The sequence below is a fragment of the Echiichthys vipera genome, assembly GCF_963691815.1.
Source record: "Echiichthys vipera genome assembly, chromosome: 13".
Lineage (NCBI taxonomy): Eukaryota > Metazoa > Chordata > Actinopteri > Perciformes > Trachinidae > Echiichthys > Echiichthys vipera.
Window position 1 is genome coordinate 9,075,943 of NC_139838.1, and position 27,973 is coordinate 9,103,915.

General features: G+C 40.1%; 1 protein-coding gene across 2 annotated transcripts; it reads left to right on the forward strand.

The window, feature by feature from the left end:
• Positions 1–5,110: 5,110 nt before the first annotated feature.
• nt5c1aa (5'-nucleotidase, cytosolic IAa) lies at positions 5,111–27,937 on the forward strand. Of its 2 annotated transcripts, XM_083925660.1 has the most exons (8): positions 5,111–5,455; positions 5,543–5,668; positions 10,161–10,205; positions 14,929–15,096; positions 16,155–16,284; positions 20,172–20,294; positions 23,638–23,822; positions 24,319–27,937. In XM_083925660.1, the coding sequence occupies exons 2-8, from the start codon at positions 5,546–5,548 to the stop codon at positions 24,673–24,675; spliced, it is 1,131 nt and encodes a 376-aa protein (XP_083781786.1). In that variant the 5' UTR covers positions 5,111–5,455; positions 5,543–5,545; the 3' UTR covers positions 24,676–27,937. The 2 variants fall into 2 exon arrangements, with proteins under 2 accessions (XP_083781786.1, XP_083781785.1); XM_083925659.1 differs by having other exon boundaries at positions 5,111–5,668.
• Positions 27,938–27,973: the final 36 nt, after the last annotated feature.

Here is a 27,973-nt window from a genome sequence, read left to right on the forward strand (position 1 = left end):
GACACAAACAGAGTGCAGCTTTTACCAATTGTGTGTGGTGTACGGTCAGCCGTACTCTTTTATTTGACTCTATATTATCTTCACAGGCTTGCTTAATCATCCTATTTAACACTGAGCGATATGCTGTAAAACACTTTGATTAGAACAGATTGGCGCACAAAGTGGCTCCACAACGTGTTGATCTCCACACTCCTCCGCTGATTAGATTCTGTCCATCCTAATTAGCACCGGTTCAGAGTCACAGAGCCACTTTGACTTTCCTCCCCGAGATTGCACACACAGGTGACTTTTGTTTTGCTGTTTTGATTGCTTTCTCATCTGATGTTTTTCATGCGCTATCCAATTAAAATTTGCCTCTGTAGATGTTATGTGCCAAAGATGGGATTGCGCGAGTGAACTGGCAGGATGGCTGTGGTTGTATCAGGTGGCGTTAAACATGAAGCGATGCTGTGTTGACGGCATGCGATGCAGTTCATCAGTCCACGGAGAGCTCCGGTTAGACACACTGAGCTGTGTGACGTGAATACGAACGCGGATGTTCTATCTACTTTCTACTTTTTACAGGGGATCATTTGTGCTCGGTTGTGTAATATAATTCTGTTCTTCAACATTTATCTATGATGTTCATGTAAATGTCTATTTGTCCCGTTGGATGATTTTGCTTTTGCTCTATTTTTGTTTTCAATATTGTTAGGCTCCTAGAACAAAGACAATGTAATTATTTTTGTTACATAGAATAAAACACATGGATGTAGAGAGTTGTTGTCATCTTGCCTCTGCCCATGTGTTTCCTCTTCTTTACACACCAAACACACTCACACACACACACACAACACTGAGCCAAGACTATGAGTCACCATCTAGCAATGATGTCACACTGCTGCAGTGATGTCACCATTAATGCTGTTCTCATGGTAACCTAGCTCAGGCCACAAGGCAGGGAAACACATAAAAACAAAACATTACTACACATATTAAAATAAACACACACTCTTTTTACCTCTAGTATCTGGGGACTCATTCACTCAGCTGGACAGCATTAGATAAATAATCGTACACAATGAAGTGAAACGTAATAACATTAAGCTTTGGCTTTACGAATCAATATTTCCATTTACTATCTAAGAGATCGAAATTCTATGGTTTTTGTTGTGTAAAATCAAACATATTTCATGTTTTTACCTCTCAAAAGTAAAGGAGACCCCAGAAACACTGACAACACTGCCAAATATTAAAACATAATTTCTTTGTTTTATATTGTTTTATATTTCACTGAGTTTCTTACAATTGACGTCTTTCTGATATCTGTTAATTCAACTTTTTAAATTGTGTTGGCTAAACCATGTGTTTTTCCACTGCCCCTTCCCCAGCCCTCCATCACGAATCAATTTAAATCTATTCTGAGCCTCGCCATATCAGGCTTCAGCTCAGAGAAAAACCAAACATCACCAACGTGCGCACAGAGGCAGCATGTCAGAGAAACAGTGAATCACACTGCAGCAAAAGAGGTCAAGCTGGAAGAGCTGCAGTTTGCGGAGCGGCCACGGGATGGGGCTATACGATCAGTCACACTCAACTCTCATGTCCAAACATCATGTCAGAGACAGGCCTGGCAGAGACCATGCGTTCAGTTCCCTTACAGTACAACATTCTTGTGTCTGGATATATCTAGAGAAGTGACCTGTATGCAATGCTCAGATCACATGTTCAAACATTAAAGGGGCAGTCCTTTCATTTTACACATATGACTTTACCAGTCATGAGCAGAAGTACTCCATAGCTTGTTGTATAATGTTTTCTGAGGCTCTGGAGGAGCTTCCTAAAGTCTGAGAAAAGACTAGAAATGTATAACACAAAGCTTGCGTCGGTAACTGGGGCATCGTGTCTAAGATACATGGGTGTTTACCAGGCAGGATGAGGGCCTTTACACATCGGGATTGTGACGAATAAACAACACATACATGCAAAATGCTCGCCTGAGAATATTCATACTGGTGATGCGCTCGTCCCGCCAGATCGGCTCAATAGTCATGTAGTCTAAAAACTTCATTGTAAGAGGTAAGAAGGGACAGAGTGGATTTGGAATGCGTTGTCAAAGTTAAAAAAATAAGTTTTCCGTCTTGAACTGAACTAAAGAGCTTCTGTGTGATATTAAATCAACCCTGTTCCAAAAGAAAAAACAATAATATATTTGTGTTCTGTGTGAAAGTATAAGTACTCATGACAAAAATATAGATATACTGACTTGCGAATAAAAACCCTGTCCCAGATGTGTAAAGGCTCTAAGTCTGATATGAGATGCTATTGAGTCGCATTATGGGAAATGAAGGATCCAATGTTTTTGGAGCTTGACCTATACAATAGGGACTAAAAGCCAGGATATCTTGGCATATGTAGCTTCCATTTTAATTGTGTCTCTTTAGCCTCGCAACTTTAGAAGTGTAACACTAAATAACTGAAGTACTAGTGATAATAATCCACTCAAAATTATACAATAAATAAAAGAGTGAATGATAAATGCACAGAATAATTAAAACCATGGATTTGTTTTGTTGATCTCACAGAGTAAGAAGCTCCACTAGTGTTCACTATCAGCCTTGAGTAACCTACTGACACAACAACAACAGTCTGAATCCAAAATGTGCTGCGAAGACAATAAGTGCAATTTAGAAATATATACTTTACTGCACTGCTAAGCAATGAAGTGAAGCCAATATTCTTTGTTTTTGTCAGTAATCTTATCTCAGCAGTTAGTCAATTCAATTTTCAATTCAATTTTATTTATAGTGCCAAATCATAACAAAAGGTTATCTCAGGACACTTTACAGAGTAGGTAAAGACCACACTCAATGACTTATTTATGATTTACATAGACCCAACAATTCCCCCGTAGAGTACGGTGGCAACGAAAATCTTCCCTATAACAGGCAGGAACGTCAGACCGACCCAGCTCTGTGGAGGACGCACATCTGTCTGCACCGGGTGGGGAGGAAGAAAAGAAGAGAGAAAGACAAAGACAGACAAAAGACAGAGAGACAGACACACTTCCAGAGATGCAAGACACCAAAGAGTAACAGTAACTATAATAATATCTATAGTAATGTCAATATGACTTTTATGTTATGGCAGTTAATACAGCAGAATGGCAGAAACAAGCTTAGCTAAGGTGATAGAATAGTTATCACACGCTGTAGATCCTCAGAAGGGAACACTCGCCTTGACAGGATAATCGTCCATTGCCTTGTGGTAAAAAGATACATTCACACCTTTTTATAAAAGATGACAACAAACCACAAAGGCATTCAGCTGTTGTAGGTCCCTTGCACTGTGCTGTGTTCATGTAAGTACACTAATGGCCCTGTGTTAAACTCTGTGTTCAACCTTGGTTTGAAATGAAGGTTACATCCATTATCTGCTACCTTTAGGCTAATTCAACTCCCCGTTCCCTGATCTACTCATCCACTCTCAGCCTGCTGTCTTTTCCAAATCCCTCTTGTTTTTAGTATCCCATGCCTTTTTTCCAGTTATGGAGATTTTCAGATCCTTTACTTAAGAAAAAGTACAAATACCACACTATGAAAATAAGTACTGCATTCATGTACTTAAATTACTCAAGTAGTCATTGTGCAGTCAGTGTTAGTGTTTTCCTATAAGGCTATATATAGAGTATATAAATGTGTGTGTGTGTGTGTGTGTGTGTGTGTGTTTGTGTGCGTGTGTGTGTGTGTGTGTTTCTGGATTAATAGTACTGCTGCATTTATATGCATGTTGAATTTTACTGCTGCAGATGTTTCAGGTTGTGCTTACAGTATGTTAACTTCTTTACATAGCCTACTTTTGTGGTAATTGAATTGACAGCAATGCATCATATTTTATAAGATTACCATATGGTGTGTCACAAAAACAGTTGTTTTCAGCTCTGTGACAATGCACTTTCCAGCTGATACAACAAACGTTTTTAAAGAGTTTATTGAACTTAAGAAGAAGGTGAATTTTCCCAACACATAAAGGAACACTTTTCAACAACATTCAACATCTTGAGAAACATCTTTTTTACTGGACAGAAAAGGGGATGGAAAACTGTCACCTAAAAAGTAACAGATGAGCTACAAGAAGTACAATATTTAGCTCTGAGATGTGGAGTAGCAGCTTAAAGTTCCATAAATGGGAACACTCAAGTAGCCACTCAAAATAAGCCCACTCAATGTCCCCCTCCACTCAAAAAAGTATTTTTTTCTCTTTCTGTCCTCTAAATGTCTCTTATGGACTACAGTGACTTATATCTGAGCACATTTTGTCACTAGAGAGGTGTATTCATATTCTTCTCCTGAAGGAGGAGATGCCTGAAGCCAGCACACACAGGTAGGCCGATGGCTGGTTCTCTCCGATGTGTTTAGTCATCTTGATGAGCCTCTCTTTAAACTTCGGGCCTGCTTGTCAACCTCCAGTAGTAAGACAATAGTTACTGAAGAGTCTCAAGCTAAGTCCTCACTAAGTACAAGCACAAGCAGAGGAGGACGGGGCGAGGCCAGATACAATGTTTGCCAATGAGGGAGAAAGAGTAGATGTGTCTCCAGCTCCACTAGCTTCACTTTAAGTAGCTTTTACTTTAAAGTACTTGAAATTGGGTATAGTTTACATGACTCTACGGCATTCAGATTAAAGTGAGTATGAAAATAAGTTCAAGGTGTACACTGCAAAAAAAGTAAACTAAAAAAATCATATAAAGTGTTAAAATAAGGTCAAATTCTTCTGATGTGATGTTTTTAAAATGTTTCTTAAATTCCATGTTTAAATCATTTTTACCATTAAGCATTACCCGTTAAGCAAAATCAGCTCAGCCCATCTCACTTATTTAAAATACACAAACATTATTATCATTGCTTACAACGCTATCCCTGCTGTGTACTTGTGTACGTCCCATGAGCCTCATGGGCAAATTGCACTGTCAACACGGGACAGGGAGGGGGGGAGGAGCCGCGCTGAATAAGGAAGCAGGGCTGTGATTGGTCAGCGGGAGGACACAGAGGAATGAGCGGAAGCCAGGGAGCTGAGAGAGTGATTGAATGGAACAGAGAGGGAGGGAGAGGGTCACTGAGTGGGGAAACAGAGGGACACAGAGATATCAGCAGATGGACTGCTGCACAGCCTGCAACACACGTAAAGGACGTGACAAAGGACAGACTGTATGTGTGAATGGTTGTGAATGGTTGTGAATGAGTGACGGTGTAGCAGCAAGTTTCTTTCATGTCCTCTGTTGTCAGGGATAATCCTCTTGAGGATACAGACAAGTGAACAGGAGACAGAAGAGTGAACACTTTTGCTCTTCACACTCGGATAAGCCCAGCTACCGTACTGTAGAAAGTGTGTCATCAATGCATGTGACAGGATAAATGCCACGGACTGTCAAGGGACATTTCGCTTATTTGATTCTGAAGAGGAAGATAATTCAAAGGTAGGAGTCAGGATAGGTCGGAGGGCGCCTTTGGGAGCACAGAGAGGGTGATTCTCTATGGTGAAGATGAGTTTGGACCCTGTACAGGTGATGAGCGGACAGGTCAAGGAGCTAAAAGTTTCCCCTTCGTCCAATGGGGACAGCAGAGGATCATGGGAAGAGAAAGAAGAGTTTGATCAGGACCACCTGGGCCTCACCACCAAGCCAAAACCAGTAAGTTTCACTGACCGTTCATAAATGTCAGCACCCCTGTGTCTGTCTGACTGTGTTCCATAGGGATTTAGAGGCGAGCGTTTCCACATCAAGGCCTTTTGTTTAGGCATTTATCGCACAATATATTTCTTTCCAAAACAAACCTGTCCTCCTCTCTTTGTATCTATCCAGCTTTCCCCAACTTTTTTTTTTTATTCAGATGTTTACGTGCACCCATGTGCAGCTTAAAGTGTAGTGTAGGAGTTAGATAAGGTCATAAGGTGTCTTGAGTTTGGTCACATAGTCTGGTGCCATACTCTGAATACACCCTTCTTACAAATTATGAATGGGATTTTAATGGCCGACACATGTGGCATCTAAAAGCAAACAAAAAAAGTGTAAAAGTGCGTGAAGTTAGCATGCAGAGTGGTACTTTCATTTGATTTTGTCTAGTTGGGCGAATTATTACAATTCTTTATAAAGGTCATGATAGCCTGCATGAGACCGATGGATTATATTTTGAATTTATACTCCAGATGTTGTTCAGTAAAAGTAAATTTGGAGCTCATTTTGCTTCTGAGGAGTAAATATCCAGTCAAGAGGACTCGGAGCTGACATGTAAACATACTCAGTATCACGTACTGTTTATTGCATTGTAGGACTTCAACATGCTGTACATGACACAGCAGCATTTCCAGGGAATTAGGGGACTGATCTATTTTGGGTGACTCTGTAACAGGATTATAGCAATTAAATACATGCAGAACATTTAAATGAGAAACAGAAGAAAAATGAGAGAATGATAAAAAATTAAAAAAAATAAATAAATAAAGTGAGCAAACTAAGTGCAAGCTAGGCTAGTTGAACTAAAAGTAGCTAAAAGCTGAGTAATCTCTGCTGTTTGAGGATTAGCGCGACCTCAGGGGTCTATTTTCAGGCTGTAAACATCCATTACATGGCAGTGATACTGCTTAACCATTCATCCACATAATACTGCTTTACATTACTGTAATAAAGATATATCTTAATGGACAGTATCTAAATGTCTGCCTTAGTGACAGCATTAGTGTATACTGCATGGGACTATTCATCAGAGGTAATGCACAGATTATGGATTTTATTGAAATTAATGTGAGTTGAAATTAAATGGTCATATGATAGTTATAGCTGAGCAGAATTAAGGCTGTGATGACATCATTTCGTGTTCTTGTTAGGACAAATATAAAGCATCATATAAAAGTGAACCTAGCATGATGCGGCAGTATTTTCAATAATGTCGCATCACTTCCTATTTACAGACACATTTCTGTGTAGCCTGTTGGTGGGCACAGTTTAAATGTAACCATACATGTTATCATATTGTAAGGAATTCTATTTCTTTTTAGAAAATTTAGACTTATTTAATCATGACTTTTTATTAGCCTGGGGGGAAAAACACATTTATTTCTACTGTGACCTTAGAATGTTCGTAATTCTGAGTCTAAGCTGTCTTGAAGGTCAAGTTATATAATTAACCTAATTAAGCCTTTTCTCTAGTTATCCACAATATCATTGATGACAGCCTCGTTATGCATGATTAGCTACCCAAGGGAATGGATGTAAATGTTTCTTTTAAATCATGGGAGCTTTTACTCGACAACACAAACAATCAGTAATAACAACAAAGGCAGTAATAATTCACCAGCTTTTCATGTCATTTTAGTTACATTGTTTTAATTAACCTTAAATGGCCAGATTAGTGTAATTAAGTAGAATTCATATTCAATTAAAGCCACCTCTTATGTTACATTAAATCTGAAGGTCAGGACCAAGTAGGGAGAATAACTCAGGGGCTGTAGGTTAATAGCAAAGTTGATGAGTGGTTGGGAAGGAAATAACAGCACATTGCTTTTTTATTCTTTAAAAAAACAAACAGACACAGTGTAAGGTGTCTATACTGCAATCGTTAGCATGTCCAGTTAGCTATCTTACTTACTACAGTGGTAACCTAAGCCAAGCCAAGCAGCTCCCACTGACGACAGTAACAACTGAGAGTGTCTGACCGAGGTGTGTTTCTTCCTCCGGCGGCTCGCTTTCCTCTGTCCCCAGACCGACAACATTAAATTTCACTTTGAATTTGGTTGGTTCAGAGCCGGTGCCCAATCTTGAACCACTTTATGCTGTTACGACAGCCAAAGAACCGGCACTCGGCCAGGAAAACTGGTTCCAGAGCAGCACAAACTCTTTGCTGGCCTAGAACCGGCACCAGTCTAGCATGCTTTAAAAAATATTGTGATTTTAGAATTTGTGTATTGTATTGTTGTTTCTTTGTCAAAATTAACAACTTTTCTAAAGAAAGATGTCTTCTTTAGTGTGCTTAATCACTCAAAGTAAGTGACAGATTACATGAGTTAAGTTTTAAAAAAATGTTAATTCACAGTTATGCACAATAATTATACACAGTTCCTTTCAGAAAATCAAAGCAATATTAACAACTTGGGAAGCAAACATGAATATACAAGTGTGTTGTAGTCCACCATTGTTGTTGTTCTGCTTGAAGTGGGCGTTAGCATTTCTGGGGAAACCTCAGACGTATACAGTGACCTAATGACATGGCTGTCTAACCTGTGTAGGTTCCCAAGTTGAACCAACAGTGAACCAGCACCAGCACCAGCCCTGCACTAGAACTAGGTCTGGGTTGGTGAGTTGTACCTAGAATCGATTGTGTTTTGCAGCTGAATTTGGCCTGTTAAATTCTTTAATGTTGAATGTTTTTAATGTTGAATTTAGATTTACTTCCATAGGGAAGTTTTTACTTTAGCAACCCAAGCGAAACTTGTTAGCCTATTCGAGTAAGCGTTTTTTTGCCAAGCTAATCAGTTAGTCTGTTAAAAACTTTAACTTTTGTAATGAAACCTAAACAATAAAGCATAAATGTAAGTCCTGACTGTCCCTGTATGAAATAATTTGAACTAGGGTACAGTCAGCCCACATTTCAATGTATCATACTTTGACTACTAGAAATTACTAGCTCTATGGTGTAATTAAAGAAATGCTGTTTCTTTGTTTTAATGTCTTCTAAAAAGACCACCATTAGCTTAATTAGCTAGCTAGCTTTAGCTGAAAAACATGCCACTTAGCCTGCTGTTTTGAACAAAACTTGTCTTGTATGCATCATTTATTTCCTTTTATTTCTACATTAACCTGTAATTTAGCCGTAGCATACATTGTTAGTGTTTTTAGTCATAAAACATTGTCTTTGAATTCAGCTTGTACGTAGTAGTCTATGTATGCACATTTTAAAGGCCTCCTTCAGAAATACAAGCTATTACTGTATGTCTAAAACAACTTCCTGAGACAATAAAGTCATGAGAAACAGCTATAAACTTTAATCAAAATTACAATTCAGGTTAATTCTTTCTATGAGACACAAAGCACTGATAAAATATTGTATGAATATGTAACCAAAGACCTCTGTCACTTGCTGACTAATATGTGGTTTTAATATTGGACTGATTTCAGAGAAAAACAGTATGGCCACATTAGCATTGCTGTTACTGGAAGAGTGTGCAGTCACACTCCTGTGCTACCATGTCTGCCAAGGCCTGAATAGACTGCATCATCACTGGCCTTTTACTTATCTATAAATATCAGACCCCCCTCCCCACCCACTGCTACTCACCCCCTAACTTTGTGCTCACACGTTCACCTCTTTCCCCCCCACTGCTTCCCCGCTGTTCTGTCTCTGTCTTTTGTCTGGAAATCCCTTTCCATTTCTCCTCACCCCCTCAGATATGTAACGCTGAACAACAGATGACTCACGGATCTGTGTTATGCTGATCTGGCAGAGCTCTGACAGGATTAATACACTGTACAGTGTAGGGAAGAGAAGAGGGGGAAGGTTCAACATCCACTTCCTCATTTGTGCTTCATGGTGCTGAAATTCCTAAGGGCAACGTAATAATAACCACACCTGAATATTTACTCTTCATTCCCAGCAGGTTTAATTATATTCACTCACCTTTGCCATCCCACAAATCAATAAATAGAAAGTTGATTATGGATACAGTGGTTTCCTCTGCAGAGAAGCCTTGTGATCGATGCATTCCCAATGGGTAAGGGGCCCACTGAGAGAGGGCATGGTGTTAACACTACCAGTATCAGATCACAGCAAAGAACGTGCCTCTGGGATCACTCTCAGACTGTGTGACATGTTATTCATAGAGTAAACTGACTCTAATGGATAAGCTGCACCAAAGGTCTCGTACATCTGTGAGGTAGTCATAAAGAGATCCAGGTTTCCATGTGTTCCATCTGTCTTCATGTGTTTAAACTTGATTTTGTATCAGGCATTGCAAAAAAATCCCAACAGGTCAATGATGCAAATTGAAAGATTCCATGCAAGAAAAAAGCCAATAAAAATACTGTATATTTGTGTGGATTAGGTGGTTGGTTGGACTGTCAATGAGGCTCAGTTGTAAATGAATGTTCTCTGAATACCCGATGAATAAAAACAAACTGTCATTCTGCTAAGGTGACAGGGAGACGAGCCCGGAAGGTGGAGGGAGGCGTGTTTTTCGTAAGTATGTCCCATCATCATGTGAGGTCAAAGGTTGTGTCCATGGCTACTAAATGACCATCACCACTACCTTTTCACCTACTTTACACATCCTCTGTGACGGCTGCCGATGTGCCTGCATGATCACAGACACACCCACCCTACTAACCAACAACCTGACCCCATGCATCTTCGCGTGTGTTGTGACGTTGATTCATATTGTACTGGATAGGGACCGGCTCGGATGAGCTAATGAACCAGCAAGCTGTGTGGTAATTACTGTGGCCACAGAGAGCTATGGCTCTTTGATTTATGTGGCTTATTAATTTCAATATTAGTTGACATATTATATGCTCTGCTTGGCTGAAAACAGAAAATTCTCCCAACTTTTTTCATGAAAACTGCTTTTAGGCATGTGTTTGGAAACAGCAATGTTTCAAACCTCTGTGCCAATGGTCAACTGATAATAAGGGGCGGTGTTGCTAGGAGACATACCGTTAACTTTCATGGTATGAATACACTCAAGTTGAATTGGTTATGTATGTTAAATCTTTAAAGGTCCTATAATGTAAAAAGTGAGATTTCCACATCTTTTTGATTATAAAGCAGGTTGAGGTGTTATATAAATACTGTGAAAGTATCAAAACGCACAATCCACAGAGAAATGCACACAGCCTGTATTCAGAAACTGTGAACTTAAACGAGTCATCAGGACTTCTGCACAGTTGTGATGTCACAAGTATACTATAGGACAATATAGGTAGAAAGTGCCGCTACGATGCTGCAGAAAAGGAGAGTCATTGCCCAGCTGCTAAAATGGAGCGTTTCAGACAGAAGGTGAATACAGATATATGCAGCCAGACAGTGTTTTTTGGAACATTAAAGCATGTAAACATGTTCTAGAAACAATACAACACAATACATAAGAACCTGAAAATTAGCATAATAGTGGATATTTAAGCCATCTGTTTCTTTATAACATTGAATATTTGGAGGACCCATTGTGCTGTTAACACACATTTACACTCGTAAAAAGCAAACTATGCTAACTAGCCTCCATTCAAAAAATGAAAGCTAATCCAGTTTGCTATTGTTGCCACTGTTTTTTTCTGACCTCCTTAAATGTGATCCTAGTCGAAATGTTATTATTAAATGAGCAAAAGAAGGCAACTCTCTACATTGTGTATTTTTGCACATAAGAGTTATTTTTACCCTCACCCCACTCTTGCACTTTGAAGGCTCTGTGTGTTAATTTAGTCCTGACAAATAGCAGCCTTCAAAAGCACCCTGGGGAGAATCTCTCTCTCAGTGTCTGCTACAAACATCACCTTGACATATGCCTGTGTTTGGATTCATTGCTAAAGCATGCAGGAAGGTGATGTGTTATTTTGTGTGGTACATTCCAAATATATGTCTTATAATTGCATAAGAACTCTTGACATAATATGATCGTATGCCCACTATGCATGTATTTATGTGTAAAGACATTAACCACAATTCGATTAAGTTGACTGTTTTACAGAATTTCAGAAACATGCAGTCAGTGTTCTGATCTGATTTATATATGCATGGGTTAATCCTGACAGGGTGAGGTGTGCGTGTGTGTCTGTGTTAGCAGGTAAGTAGGTGACATGTCAGCAGGCATGTTGTTGTGGTGGAATAAGGCTAAATAAAGGGACAGTGAATCACCGTCCCTGTCAGCCTGTGACCTATTTACCAGCACATGGCCATCAGAGCATGGACACAAATTTGCATTGTGTATTGCAGTTGTGTGCTTTTGCCTTTTTTTCATTTAATTTTCAATTTTTCCGCTAAAGAATACATTTTTTCACTAATAACACTGTACTACAAAGCAATTCTTATTTTTATTGTTAGTATTATTTTTTATATCATGATATAGTTGGCCCTCGTCAGCTGTTTTATGGCCGATTCAGCCATATTGTAAATTTGGAGCCAGTAGTGATCGAAGTCCTGCCCATACCACCCAATCATGAGTCGATCACAGCTGTCAATCATGACTCTTTAAAAGCATCAAATAACTCATTCTAACCAAACTTATCAGAAAAATTAACAGTTGAACAAACATCCGTGTGATGAGAACTAGCTAAAAGTGGCACTTTTTGGGGAAAAACAGAGGGCCGTCGCCACCGCTAGTTCTTTGAAGAAGTCTTGGTGTGTCCCTGCCTTAGGCCGTAAACACACCAAACAGCAGGCGATTGCTGCTCACCGCAATTAATACTATTTTCTGCAGCGGGGAAATTATTTGTAATCATAGGTCCTCATAGTCAGAGGAATCCCAGGACTCTGTTACTGATTGGCTGTGGGTATTATCTGTCCACACAGAAAGTTAAACTATCCCCAACTTTTATTTTGGCCTGTGGCAACGAGCTTGCAACCTCTTTGCTGCTTGGTGTGTTCTCGGTATTAAGTTGCGTGAACAACCCTCACACACAAGCATACACACAAGAACACACACACACACACACACACACACACACACACACACACACACACACACACACAAACACACACACACACACACAAGCACACACACATACATACACACACACACACACACACACACACACACACACACATACACAAACACATATACACACACACACACACACACATACACACACACACACACACACACACACACACACAGACTTTCCCGAGCACATTATTGTACTTTATGTGATTTAGTTTAAATGACTCACCCCTTTATTCCCACCACAGCGGGCATCATCAGAGTTCAGCTGCCTGCTGTGGGCACTAATGCCTGCTGCCCTCATAAGAATGCTGCCCTCCATTATTCAAACACTAGCACCAGAGCATAACACATTAGGCAAAATGAGACCACTGTGCCATCTAGAACTGTTCATTAGAGTTCACGGAGGAATAGTCTTCAATAAAACACACACACACACACACACACACACACACACACACACACACACACACACACACACACACACACACACACACACACACACACATACACACACACACACACACACACACACACACACACACACACACACACACTAACTGATTTTGCAGTGATCACAGACTTTAATAAACAGTCTTTGGATGCAGTCTCCAAAACACTTAACATTATGAGCACAATAAGGATAGGATTTGTTGATTAGTTTTAGGGAGCTAAACCTGCTGTACCTGAAGAGATGAGCAGCTCAGAGATTAAACAGTAATTCTGGGAAACATTTGTAAAAACAGGTTTATCAATGTTACATTTTGTCCACCTCACTGGAATTTGAGGGCAATGTAAATAACCAGCAGTACAGACCTTAAGAAGTTGTTGTCCCTGTCGGGGTCGCAGGGGGCTGGAGCTGATCCCAGCTAACATTGGGCGTGAGGCGGGGTACACCCTGGACAGGACGCCAGTCTATCACAGGGCACATAGAGACGTACAGAGAAAGACAACCATTCACACTCACATTTACACCAGTTGGTCTTAAACAGCATCTCTTAGTGCTTAGCTCATTTTTAATGATATGTACAGTTTTGAAATTAAAATGAATATTTAAATGTTCATGTTTTTATTGTTGAGTGTATTGGTTGCAAATAGGGCTTCCATCCCAATATAGGTCCTTTCATATCTTGATAACGATAAATATCATGATAGCATGTTTTCTGGTCCATACATGTATATGAAATAACCACATAGTAAAGCCTAATTGTGTATACTCCTGCGTGAAGCGAATATTTCACCAAATGAAAAGTACTGAGTATTTTCTTATTTTATGAATATATTTTCTGCAAAATGAACATAACATGTTAGGACGAGAACATAAAGCTCAATTATATAAATATTGACAAAGCCAATTTAGCCACTGGTTTCTCAACATTGCAATAGAAATAGAATAGAAAATAAATAGAATAAATGGAAAACTCTATTCAACAGACATGTTTTTCTACTGTTTAAATGATATATAATATCTAGTGCCTAGCCCTTGTTGCACACATCGTAAGAAAAAATAGTTTTCCTATGAAGAATATCACGTTTAAATTGCGAAACATTATCTTATTTCTGTTTCCTCTTCTAGTCATGTATTTTTTAAGGAAATCAATATGTAATGTTATTTAAACATTTTGGTAGGAGGTTTTTTAATTTTTTCCGAAGTCAAGGAGAAAATATTTTTGGAGGAAAGTCTTTGAAAACATAAAACCCCCCAAATTAATTTTTGATAGTCCCTAAGAGTAAAACAAAGGGAAACCTGTGTAAACTGTACTCCAGTATAGTTACAGCTGAGTGTATTGTGCTCTTGACCTTACCTAATAATTAAGAGATGACACCAATCTACTGATGATAGATCTTCCTTCACAGTTTGTTACAGTATTAGAGCAAATGACAGGCATGACATGAGGAGAAATATATCACATGCATGTAGCCCAGCATGTATTGTGATGTGAAGAGCTCTAATAATACCTTTAACTGCATCCAAAAAAAGTGTCAATGACCCGGGGCCTCTTGTAAAATAGTAAAAGCAGCGTTCATATGCATGTGCTTGTAAAAAGGAAATAGTTCAAAGTATTAGCACAGTTTAGTTTGAGGGTCAATTTTACCCCAGAGGGAAAAAAAATAGACATCCATTCCTTTGTCACCTTTCACCTCCTCCCCCTGGGTTTTCCAGTTCTCTTAATGGGTCATTATTGCTTGCTTCATCTTCTTCATGATCCTTTTCACCCTACCATTTTCTACCTTGTCTCTCCTTTTCTGCAGCCAAAGCCAGAGAACGCAGTGACCGTTGCAGTTTCTTCTCGGGTCTTGTTTCGAACCGAGCGGGAGCAGAAGGTGTTTGAGCAGAAAGGGGTTGAGGAGTATCTGAGATACCAAATCGAACACGAGAATGAACCTTTCTCCCCTGGACCTGCTTTCCCCTTCGTCAAGGTAAGATTCACAAAAACACACACTCACATAGACCCTGGTTACATTTTGTTCTAAAATGTATCTTGGCCAATCAGATAACAACTAAATGACCACCAAGATGCATTGTGATATAATCACTCAAACCACTTCAACAGCTGGTCTGGGACACATCTGGGCCCATACATTTTGTAGTGTAAACGCTAATGTGTATTGATGCAACCCTGTCAAGGACGTAACAGCAAAAAAATCACAATGCAGGACGTTGTGACAGCATGCAATCACTTTAAAACTTGTGACCGTCCATCTTTTTGCCCTGTGGACGGAGATGTGTTGGGTTCTGCTCACGCCGATATCTGCAGCTGTACCAACACGACGGCTAATGTGACTGGCTCTGTGGGTTTAATAATTGTACATGGGGTCCTTTGATATTGGTCAGCTTGAGGTGCATGGAAGACAGCATGTCTTAGGTCCCTTTCCCACTGGACAAAAAACCCTTTAACATCCGCTAACATCTGGCTTTGTCTTAAGTTACAATCTGCATTAATTCCCGGGAAAAATGACTCTGCAGCAGTCATGGGTACTGGCTCCGGTTCAGATCAACAGTGATGGAGACATGACGGCGCCTCCGTCAGTACTTCAACCACAAATTCTGTCCATCTCCGCCCCAGCAGTGCTCGTGCGTCGTTCCAAACAAATAACAGATATGAATGTAACCCACGTAATATTGGCCTCAATGTTGTTTTCTACTGTTTACTAGCCCTGTTTCCTGGCGCGTTTGTGACAAATCAGAAAAAAAACCCAGAAAGGCGTATGTAAACTGGCAATGGGAAAGGGGTCTATTGCCTATTTTAGTTTCCCCACATTTAAAGAAAAATACAAACCTATGCATGCTAATTTGGGCTGAAAAAGGATATTGGCTGTCCACTTGTGTTAAGATCAATGGAACACATTTTAAACCAAGAGTAAAAAAAGGTTGATTATGCCTTCAGTTCTGACTTTGCAGCAGTCTGAACATTCAACTTCTGTGCTGTTGGGAATTTCTTAGCTGACTGCTGCTGTATGATGATGTATCCCGACAGGCTCTGGAGACGGTGAATGCTCGTCTGCGGGAGCTCTACCCAGAAAGTGAAGAATTGTTTGACATTGTTTTGGTGACATACAACCATGCCCACGTTGGAATCCGACTCATTAACACCATCAACCATCACAGTAAGTCGTACAGAGATCTAATTATAAAGATGTGGCTCTGAGCTGAACAGGTGCTTAATACCCAGCATCTTTTTCACAGCTAGACAGTAATGGCTATAATGCGTCAGGGGAAAGCACTGAATTTACAGGTTCGGAGACCCATGTTACTACCAAATGATACAATTTGAAAGGCAGAATAGGGGCAAGAAAAAAAGATTTCAACCACCTACAGAGACACTGGGAGATGATTTAGGAGAGAACATTTAAAAACATTTAAAAAAATCAGTGCTATAAGACGTGAAGACATTGGTGTAATAAGACAGGATACTGAGATAACACAAGCTCAGCTGAGAGACAAAGTGTATAAACAGCTGACTGACTGGATCCTTCCCAGGGAAATCTCAGATGATGTCTTCCTCAGAGACCACTTCCTGTTCAGCCTCTCAAATGTTTCATGTGCTTTGAGCTTCAGGCCGGGGTGAGTTCAACATTACGTCCTTCGGGATGTAAAAATAATCCGAGAGGCCCGAAAGAAAAACAGGTCTGAGCGGAGCCACCGAAGCAACGCACGGCCTTTCAGATGCTCTCAGATGCTTCTATGTTAGATCTCTGTGGTGGCTCTCTGCATGAGGGGCCCAATGCGTTTGACTTCTGAGCTTTCCTACAGAACTAAAGGAAAACATGGCTCCTCTGATGTCACAGTGGAAAGGGTTTGTTGGACATGCTGTGTCAGCCAGCGAAATACAAATACACCTCTCATCACCTGCTTAAAGTAGTTATTTCTAAAAGCTGCGGGATGAGGTATAAACTTATCTCCTTGCATTTATAACACAAGGTTGCACAATGAACTGCAAGGTGTAGTCCCTTTAATCTACACGAGAAAAATCAAAACTACTTTTTATGATGGAGTATAGAGGACGAGTTGAGGAGTCTTAATGTAAAGCATGAGGAAAGAAGCTGCTCTGTAATCCTGTGGTACGACAGCTGACTTCTCCCTTTGGCTTGAACTTTCCCCAATCTCTGGCATGAAATAATATTCATTAGTTCTTATTCATTCATTCATTGCGCCTGCACCCTAGAGATTATGTGCATGCCTATGCTTATTGTGGTTAAAAAGGCAATCCTTGAGGGAGCAAAGTGGGGTTTATCCCAATGGTCATTTTGTCAGGACTCCTTGGCGTCACTTGCCAACGCACTGGGTAGCCCCGTGTGTAAAACTCCACAATTATACTCCACTACAGTCATTCAGAAGTCGTGGTTAATATTGTGAGTACAAGCAAAAGTACTTGATTAGGTGAAGCAATGAAGATACTAGGTAAGGATGAGGAAAAGACTGTGTATGGTGTTCAAATTAGTGGGTTTTTAATGTAACTTGTGTAACCAATCCACTTCCTCTCTACATGGACCTTGTTGTGCTTAGTCCTGGAAGACTTGCTTGGCCGTGAATGTGTTTACAGTTAAAAGCCCGGTACATTTTAAACACAACACCAACAGAATCAAATGTTGAGTGAAATGACAAAAACTGTGGAATTTGATGCCCTGGGAATGAGAGAAGGCTGATGGGCTTGACCTGTGAAAAGCAATTTGCATTTCTTTCACCATCTATCACTCGTTGAGGAGGACAAGGCATGAGCCACTATCGTCCCCATCACATGCCTGCAAGGAAACAACATTTAGTGGGGTTATTGTGTGGTGGAAACAGTATATCTTAGAGTTTTAGTTGTGCACAGTGCCAAAGACAGGTTGTCATAACAACAAAGGGGAAAAAATAGGTGCAAAAATATGTATATGGAATACATTTGGGAGATGTGTGAGCCCAGTGAGAAACTGGGAGAGTGAAATGAAAAACAGGAATCTCCTTGGAAAACCACTGGCAGATATGCATAAGAGGATCCAAAGGGTCAAGATGAGTGACAGGTCCTATAATGTGCTCTGTGCGCAGAAAATTGAGATGTCATGAGATGACATTATCGTTCTCTATGGAAATAAGAAATTGAAACCATTATATGAGAGCATACAGTTTGACATATCCCATATGCACGTGAACCTAGTTGCTGTAGTGTTAAACTGCACAATGAAGCTGCTCATTCTTTGATGTGACAGCAGTGTCTCTGCAGTCCTGCTGATTTCCTGCTTTCCAATTACCATGTTTTAGATCTCCGGAACAAGCAAATAAATCATACAAAGATAGATGATATGAAAACATTTTTGCAAGGGGGGAAAAAAGATACAAAGACATCAATGGTGAGGACATTTTCATCGAGGGACTCCCACGCTCCTGCACCCGTCTGAAAGGCAGGGGATGCTTGGGAGGTTTGAAATGAGTTGCTGTGTAGCGCAAGGTCTAAACCCACCAGGGCCAAACTACAAAGCTAAATAAACCATTTAAGGAAACAGCCGAGGACAGTTGGTTCCTTGAACTCTGTTTCTCTCTTTTTTTAGTTTCCTTTAGCATCTGCCTTTAGCCTGGTTATATCAGTCATATTATGTCTCTCTGGTATGTCTTTTTTGTGGCAATTCATCTTTTTTCATTTGGAACTCTAGTTATAGATTAAATGTCTGATTTTCTCACCAGTTTAGCTTCATTTGGGCAGGCAGTGTTTATTTGAACCAATGGGACACCTTTGTTGTTGTTGTTCACATTAGCATTTTAATAAAGACCACTGCCCAAACACCAAATCAATAGAAAAATAGCTACATCTCATAGTCCTCATCCTCTTTCAGTTGGAAACTACAAAGCTGTGCTTCACAAACCAACATCTGGTGAGGAGCGGGTTATTCTGCCTTATTTAGGTCAGTCATTCTGCACTGCTAATGGCAACACTTGCATTGTGTGATAAACTACAATTTATTGACATTTAAAATGGGAGATCACACCAAAGGGAAGTGGTCTAACTATCCACCAGTCGGTATGGTGTAGAACAGCACTTATTACTAGATGTAGGATAGTACTGGGAGACTGGAAAACGAAGTTTTACAGCTGAAGGAATGGTTGGATGAGAAAGCCAAGATTGCTTCTTACGAACGACTTAGTTATAGGTTGCAAGACAAGGAAGACTTATATATGAAGATATGGGGCCCTTATACCGTAGCATCTTGATACAATGGTGGGTTGCACCCTTAGGCTAACATTGTATTTGCATTCTGCATTTGTATGTATATATTTGTATTGGTGAAGATATACTGTCGCTGTTGCACTCCCTCTATATGTTTGTTTGTCTTAGTTTTTGTTTTTGGAAAGGCTTTTTCTGACTTGTGGTATGGTTTGTATGTATTTTGTTGAATAATAATAAGAAAATATGAATAAAAAAAAGGACATGATGTGAATGGCCCGATAACCATAACACAGTCACAAAACTTTACAAGTTTGTAGATGAGATCAAAACTACTTCTCACTGAATCATAGATCTCATTACCTGAAATCAGTATCCGCGTGTTCCCCTCATATCATCTCTCCACTGGCCTTTGGATCAGGCTTCAGCAGCAAATTAAGAGAGCCAAAATGCAAACAGACACCACCAGTCATCTTTGCGTCTCATCTGCACAGCCTTACCTCTCCTACAGTCCCCTCTTCCCCCTTAAGTAACCCCTTCTCTGGACCCTCTCCACTTTTTAACTGCTTGAAAGTTTATCCTCTCACCATTTCCCTAAGCCCCATCTGCCCTAACGTCACCTTGTGTGACTCCTGAAATTGCGTATTATGAACTCCATGACATATTCAAATCTACAGTTCCCAGCAGAAATAAGGATTTTGTTTCTGTCACTTTCTTCCTGTACCTCACAGGGTCTGTAAAGATGCAAATAAATAAATATACCAATACTGTAATGCTGCCAGTGTTCTGCATGTTGCTATTAGACGAGGTGCTGAAACTAAAAACCGTGTTGCTGTTTGTTGATCTTGTCCACAGACTTGTTTATTGAGAGGTTTTGTATGACGGGGGGGAGCAGTCCAATTGGCTACCTGAAGGCCTGGCAGACCAACCTCTACCTGTCTGCTGATGCTGACAAGGTCAGGGAGGCGCTGGCTGAAGGTGAGCATGAACACACACACACACACACACACACACACACACACACACACACACACACACACACACACACAGAGCAAGAGACAGATGGAGAAGCAACTATCCTCCAGAAAGAGGCCGGAGGAAGTTGGTGGCCGTAGTATCCATATTTATCCCCATATTTACCCATATTTTATCCTAGAAACAGAAAAGTTACATATCTCTGTGGATTAAGTGCTTTGATATTTTCACAGAACCTCAACCAGCTTTATAATAAAAAGACATGGAAATCACAATATACCGTAGGACTTATATTATATATAATATTCTAGCATTTGAATGTTTCTTCTACCTTCCAGACACCCACAAAATGTATCCTTGCTTTATATAGCCATATCATGCCTATGTAGTTTTACTGTTATCAATGTCATTATACTTTTAGCTGCCCAGTAAGGGCAGGCTGATTTAAAAGTCTTGGAAAGTTGTTGGCAGTTGGTACAAAACGTGAAAAGAAACAATACTGCCTTTAAATTTCAATGAAACACACACACACACACACACACACACACACACACACACACACACACACACACACACACACACACACACACACACACACACACACACACACACACACACACACTCACACACACAGTGAGCTGCAAGTAAACGTTCTGAATTCTGTCGGTCCTGTTTGCATAATGAGTAGCAGTGACTGACACCTTCTCCAATGCTGCAGTGACATTACCATAAACGAAGCATATTGACGATTTCCCCTCTTTGTGTTTCCTTGATGGATTCCTGCGTGCCATGGAGTATTAAGGCATACATTAAAGGGAATACCAGCAGGCTGTAATATCCCATTTTCTCTGAATAATATTTGAAAACATGGACCGCTCTTTGCCAAAGGAATACAAAATGTTAATATGCTCTGTTGACAAGGAGCTGGAAACAGAATGCAGTGATGTGAAATGTGTGGGTTTGAAGTGATAACCACTTCGGAGAAGCGAGTGTTCTGATTCAGACAACAATGGCGGCTCGCATCAAGAAAGCAGGCGTCAACATTGATGCTGCTATTTCATCCTTGTTGTCCAATCTAGTGAATATTTCTTCTTTTAAAAGAACACCAGAGAACGGCTCTGAAGGCTTTTGTTGGTGGAAACCATGTTTTTCTCCCAAACAGGTTTGACTTTTCCCTGCGTCGCTCTCATCAACGTCATGGGTTGGTTTCAATGTGAGTGGTTGAAGTAGCACGTCAATAAAGATGATGAACAAGTTGTTTATCCAATCATATGCCATGATTTTGATACGGCCCAACCTCCTGAAATCACTTTCCTATGGAGAGATCCCAGATGGATGAGTGACGCAAGGAGGAACGAAATTCATGTGGAGAGAGTCAGGTTGGAAATATGTTTCAAACCAATTGAAAAACAAGATTTGTAATAGTTGCTGATACAAAAAGTCTTTATTTTTCCAAATATTAGATTAGAACCAGAAAACAACATATCATATCTACTGTGTCTCACTCTGTGGAAGGCAGAAGGAAATTTACTGGAGTGCTGATGGATTGATCACAGCGTGACCACATACCTCTCAAGGTGACCTCAGGGACATTCTTCATGTGACTTACACGCTTCATGACACTAATACAGTGACTCTGTGGGAAGCACACACACACACACACACACACACACACACACACACACACACACACACACACACACACACACACACACACACACACACACACACACACACACGCACACACACACACACACGCACACACACACACAGGATTGAAGCAAAAGAAGTGTCCTTGGCATTTTACATGAAAGGTCTTCATTAGCAGTGAAGCCAGTTGTTAATACGTTCTGTAACTGAAGGCCATTACTGTTCTGAGTGTTTCTCATAGCACTACAGCTGTAACAACATTGATGAAAACATTCCTGATTTGTTCTATTTCTAGCATGAAATGAAGTGAATGCTAGTTTTAGCAGTGTCGTTTTGTGTCCGACCAGCATATGATTGTATCAATGTATCTATTTGTTAATTTTAGGCGAAGTAAAACTCTTTACTTGGTTCTGATCCAAAAAACTAGAAGTGAAGCACAGATAAGTGCAGTCAACTAAAATGCAGGGAAGTATAGTGAATTAAAGTGCAGTGAAATAAAGAAAGGAAGTGCAGTGAAGTAATGACGTGCAGTGAAGTAAAGAAGTATAGTGAAGTAAATAAGTGAAGTGCAGTGAAGTAAATTAATGAAATGCAGTATAGTAATGTAAATAACTGAAGTGAGGTGCAGTGAAGTACGAACTGAAGTGCGGTGAAGTAAAGAGTGCAGTGAAGTAAAGAAGTGCGGTGAAGTAAAGACGTGCGGTTAAGTAAAGAAGTGCGGTGAAGTAAAAAAGTATGGTGAAGTAAAGAAGTGCGGTGAAGTAAAGAAGTATAGTTAAGTAAAGAAGTGCGGTGAAGTAAAGAAGTGCAGTGAAGTAAAGAAGTATAGTTAAGTAAAGAAGTGCGGTGAAGTAAAGAAGTGCGGTGAAGTAAAGAAGTGCGGTGAAGTAAAGAAGTGCAGTGAAGTAAAGAAGTATAGTTAAGTAAAGAAGTGCGGTGAAGTAAAGAAGTGCGGTGAAGTAAAGAAGTGCGGTGAAGTAAAGAAGTGCAGTGAAGTAAAGAAGTATAGTTAAGTAAAGAAGTGCGGTGAAGTAAAGAAGTGCGGTGAAGTAAAGAAGTGCAGTGAAGTAAAAAAGTATGGTGAAGTAAAGAAGTGCGGTGAAGTAAAGAAGTGCAGTGAAGTAAAGAAGTATAGTTAAGTAAAGAAGTGCGGTGAAGTAAAGAAGTGCGGTGAAGTAAAGAAGTGCGGTGAAGTAAAGAAGTGCGGTGAAGTAAAGAAGTGCGGTGAAATAAAGAAGTGCGGTGAAGTAAAGAAGTGCAGTGAAGTAAAGAAGTGCGGTGAAATAAAGAAGTGCGGTGAAGTAAAGAAGTGCGGTGAAGTAAAGAAGTGCGAGAAGTAAAGAAGTGCGGTGAAGTAAAGAAGTGCGGTGAAGTAAAGAAGTGCGGTGAAGTAAAGAAGTGCGGTGAAATAAAGAAGTGCGGTGAAGTAAAGAAGTGCGGTGAAGTAAAGAAGTGCAGTGAAGTAAAGAAGTGCAGTGAAGTGAAGAAGTGCAGTTAAGTGAAGAAGTGTAGAGAAGTAAAGAAGTGCAGTGAAGTAAAGAAGTGCAGTGAAGTGAAGAAGTGCAGTGTTGCGTAGTGATGTAAAGTAAAATAAAGTACAGTGCAATAAAGTAAAGTGGATACTTCACAAACACCACCACTTTTAACCAATCTATTGTTGGACCTTATTGGTGTCTCTGTCTGTGTTTATGTTCAGGCATCGCAGCAGCCACAATGTTTATGTCAGAGAAGCTGACAGAGGTATCAGAGTCCCAGCTGAGGGTGGCATTCGATGGTGACGCCGTCCTCTTCTCCGATGAATCTGAACGCATCTTCAAGGCACATGGGCTGGACAAGTTCTTCGAACATGAGAGGGACAATGAGGACACACTATTGGATCATGTAAGTCGTTTTTTTTACTAGAGGTCTGTTTGGAAATGTTGTCTTGAATAGCAGATAATGGTCTGACACCATAAACATATGAATTATGAATAAATGGGGGATCAGCATGGTTTGCATTTGACTCTATCTCAGGATGGTTGTTTTTTGTAATTAAAAAGAAAGCTTTTAACTATAATCTGCCATCTTGCCATATCCATGCATACCCAATCACCTGTAAATAATTATGCAGATGTTCTCAATACAAGATCCATTTAATTAACTGATTAATCTATGAATAAATTATGTAAAATGATACGATAAAGGGTTTTAAAGGGCATTAGGATTCAGGCTGAGATTTGGTGCATCGTTCTCTCAGACAGCCAGCAATTAATCAAATTAGCTTTCAGCTGTACAGGCTTAAAAAGGATATGGTGCTAAACTGATGATTCAAGGCGTAAAATACAGAAAAAAAGACTCTGAAGAGAAAACACATAATCTCTGTTTGCCCCTATGACAGGGTCCCCTGAAGGGCTTCCTGGAAGCACTGGGGAAACTCCAGAAAAAGTTTTACGCCAAAGGCCAGCGCCTGGACTGTCCCATCCGAACATACTTGGTCACAGCTCGTAGCGCAGCCAGCTCTGGGATCCGGGCGCTGAAGACACTCAGGGCCTGGGGTTTGGAGATTGACGAGGCCTTATTCCTTGCAGGGGCACCAAAGGGCCCCATGCTGGAGAAGATCAGGCCTCACATCTACTTTGATGATCAGATGTTTCACGTGGAGGGAGCGGCTGAGATGGGCACCGTTGCTGCCCATGTGCCCTATGGCATTGCACAGAAACATAACCGCAAACACAACACCAGTGTGGGGAAGTAGACGGCAGGACTTCAGTCGTCAAGCCAGAAACATAACAAGAGGAGAAGGATAGGATAAAAAAAAACAGCTTAAATGAACTTGTACTGAATTGTATGTGGACATGCATCATTTCGAACATGTAGCAATTGTATTATAGTTTGTTTTATCACACTGTAAACTGTCTCTGCTTAATATCGTCATATAAGAAGTGAGTAGTTTAAGGTCTGGTGAGAGGTCAAGTAGAAAGCTGGAACCTGAGATGCCAAGTAACCCTCAGCTTTGCATTTTTTTTGCAGAGCCTCAATCTACCCGAGACTGAAGTGGTTTGTTGAAATGTAATTCCAGCGTATTTGCAATCCATGGTCTTTTCGGCATGAATATACATCTGATAAGCCATCATGATCACCTATTAACAGAGAAATTCCGGAGAATCGCTAATAGCCAGACATGGCTAACACTGATTAGCTCGGGGTAGAGCACCAAACGCATCGAAAACGTCTTTTTTAACCACTAATACTGCTCAAAATAGCACCAAACCTCTGCAGCAGCATGAGAAGAGTCCCTACACATAAAACGAAGAAACAACAACGTAGTTGGTGAGGCAGTCCATTAAGTCGATTACCCAATGCCTTGGAGTTCAGTTCAAGGAGGAAAGTATTGAACTGAACTCCAGTGCGTACAGTTATAACAAATTAAAAAAAAAATGTCTCAATGGCTTATTTGATGTATATTCATGACGAGAAAGAATGCAAATACTCCGTAACTACACACTAAATCTTGCTTTATATGGGATATTGGAAGGTGCTTGATTGTCATGGTGACCCTCTATTTCTCTCACTACTACTTGTTTTTATAAAGAAGAAGCCTCTTCAGTAATTGCTGGAGGACACCGAGTAAATGGCTTCCCTTATATTTGCATAACTAAAGATACTACACTGTATGTAGGCCATTAATGAGCCATGAGCACAATGCAGAGATGTTATAAGGTTAAAAAGGATGTACTGTAGAGTCATAATATAAAGTTCAAGTGTCAATTTTACAGATCTTGACTTAACGCGAATGTACAAATTGTTTGTAGAAACTATACAAAATGTGTTATATTACTGAAGATAGCAATATTATGTACTATTGTGTTAGTCCAAAACAACATAGAAAGCCATACCTGTACGTTTCAGTTGGTGCCTTGGTTTCAATGAAGTGTGGTCAGTTCAATACTTTGGTTCAAAGTGAAATATCTCGACTCAACTGTCAACTGTTGTACAGATATTTATGGTCCCCAGAGAATGAAACCTAATGAATTTGGCGGTGATCCCCTGACTTCTCATGTTGTTTCACAGATCACAATCATACAAGAGTTTCATTCCCGACAGAACACCTAAAGCTAGATTCCCCATCGCCACAGTACCGTGAGCATGCTAAAGTTGCTCTCCTTAGTAAGTTAAATGTATTTCATAATATCGAAGAAAGTGTGTTATTTTATTATTCTGTCCAAAAGAAATATAGACAGACTTACGTTTCAGTGGGTGCCTTTTGTTTCAATAAATAGGCTACATTATCCATAACCACGCTAGCAGAGAGATCTTGGTTCTGAGAGAAATATTGCAACGACTTGTAATGAGTTGTCCTTGATTTTTCATGTAGCACCATGATCAGGTCAGAATTGTACAAAACTTCAAATCAACACTTCTGTTCAAGGAAGCACCTCCAACGCCACGTTAATGATTAATGTCCATCACACAGCTGTAGCCTACATACCATTAGCATGCTAAGGTTTCCTCTCAGCATGATGCGTGGATTTCATACTACTGAATATCAAAATATTATATTGTTTCTCTGTTAGTCCAAAACAGAAAAACGAAATAATAACGTTAATAACGTTGAGGTGAAGTAATCTTTTAGCCATGCTAACAGTGTGGTGCATTCTGATTCAGAGAAATATCTTGAAGACTTGGACATTAGTGCATCCTTTTATGTAGCGCCAGCAACAGTTCAAAATGGAAGGAAATTTCAACACTTTACTTCATGACACTTTTTAAACTAACTAAACTGAATTCCCATCAGTTATAGCTCTAAAATAGCATGTATGCAAATGTTTACTATAATAGCATGCTAAGGTAATGGTCTTAAAGCTTTTTGTTCTGAGCCGAAGTTAACCTGAGCCCCACTAAGTACTGGGTAGATAAATTGAAGTTGAGTAAATTCTAGTCTGACTTACCGTCAATGCAGGGTGGGTATTTTCCCGCCAATGGCCCCGTCTTTTACAAGGCATTGTGTATGTCCATCTGTTTTGTAAGGGCACCATCACGACTTAGTGCCACCCACGTTTTTGATTAATTTAAAGAAATACTAACAACCCAGAGCATTTTCCCCACTATAGCATAATGATTATAGGTGCAGCCAAGTGCTGTGCTGTGGAGATAGCTCTGACTATCGGAGACAAAGTGAATTCTGACAGTTCTGGGTCTCATTTATATTACTACGTATGTGCAAAATGGTGCCTAAATGAGGCGTACACCACTTCCCACTCAAACGTTGTGATTTATAAAAACAAACCTTAAAGAATGAGACAGAGCGTCATTATTTTTTTAATAACATCTTCTCAAAGTGATATTTATGAGCAAGTGGGGTCTAGGTTGTATTAGAATTTTTGTGCATTTCACAGCAGTGAGGTGCTCCGACGTCTTCCGCATACAGACTCACACTTTCCACGTAGGAAAGGTACCTTTTCTATCAGTGTGGCCTTTGGGTGTGCCCTGCCCAGTAACAGACACACTGATGGTGGGATCCCCCCCCCCCCGCCCACACACACACACACACCTTTACATGAGTAGCCACTAAACCATATGTGCTTTCAACCTCCACCCCACCCATAAGCACATCCATTTTTGTCAGAAATACATTCCTTTTTCTTGGTCTTTCTCCTGTAAAGAACCATTGATCAGCAGGATCATTTCTAAGTATCAATATCCATGTGGTGCATTGCATTGATCATTAATGGTTGAATGTAGAGGGCGGAATATGTAGCCGATGTACGTGGACTGTGATTTATAAAAGGAAGATTGTCTGTAGGTGTGTGTATGCATGGTTTTATGCATCTGATTTTTCTTTTTGAACGCCATTTTCATTTTTTTTTGCGCACGTAGACTTTTTATTATGGATCCTTTGCACTGTTTTATGAATGAGACCTCAGGTCTGCATGGCTGCTAAATGTGTAGTACAAAACATGGCCAAATGTTAGGCTTCATCTTTGCTCCAGTGGAGATATGAGTAATAAAAGCAAAGTCCTTTCCAGTGCGTGAGTATTACAGCCTTACAGGCC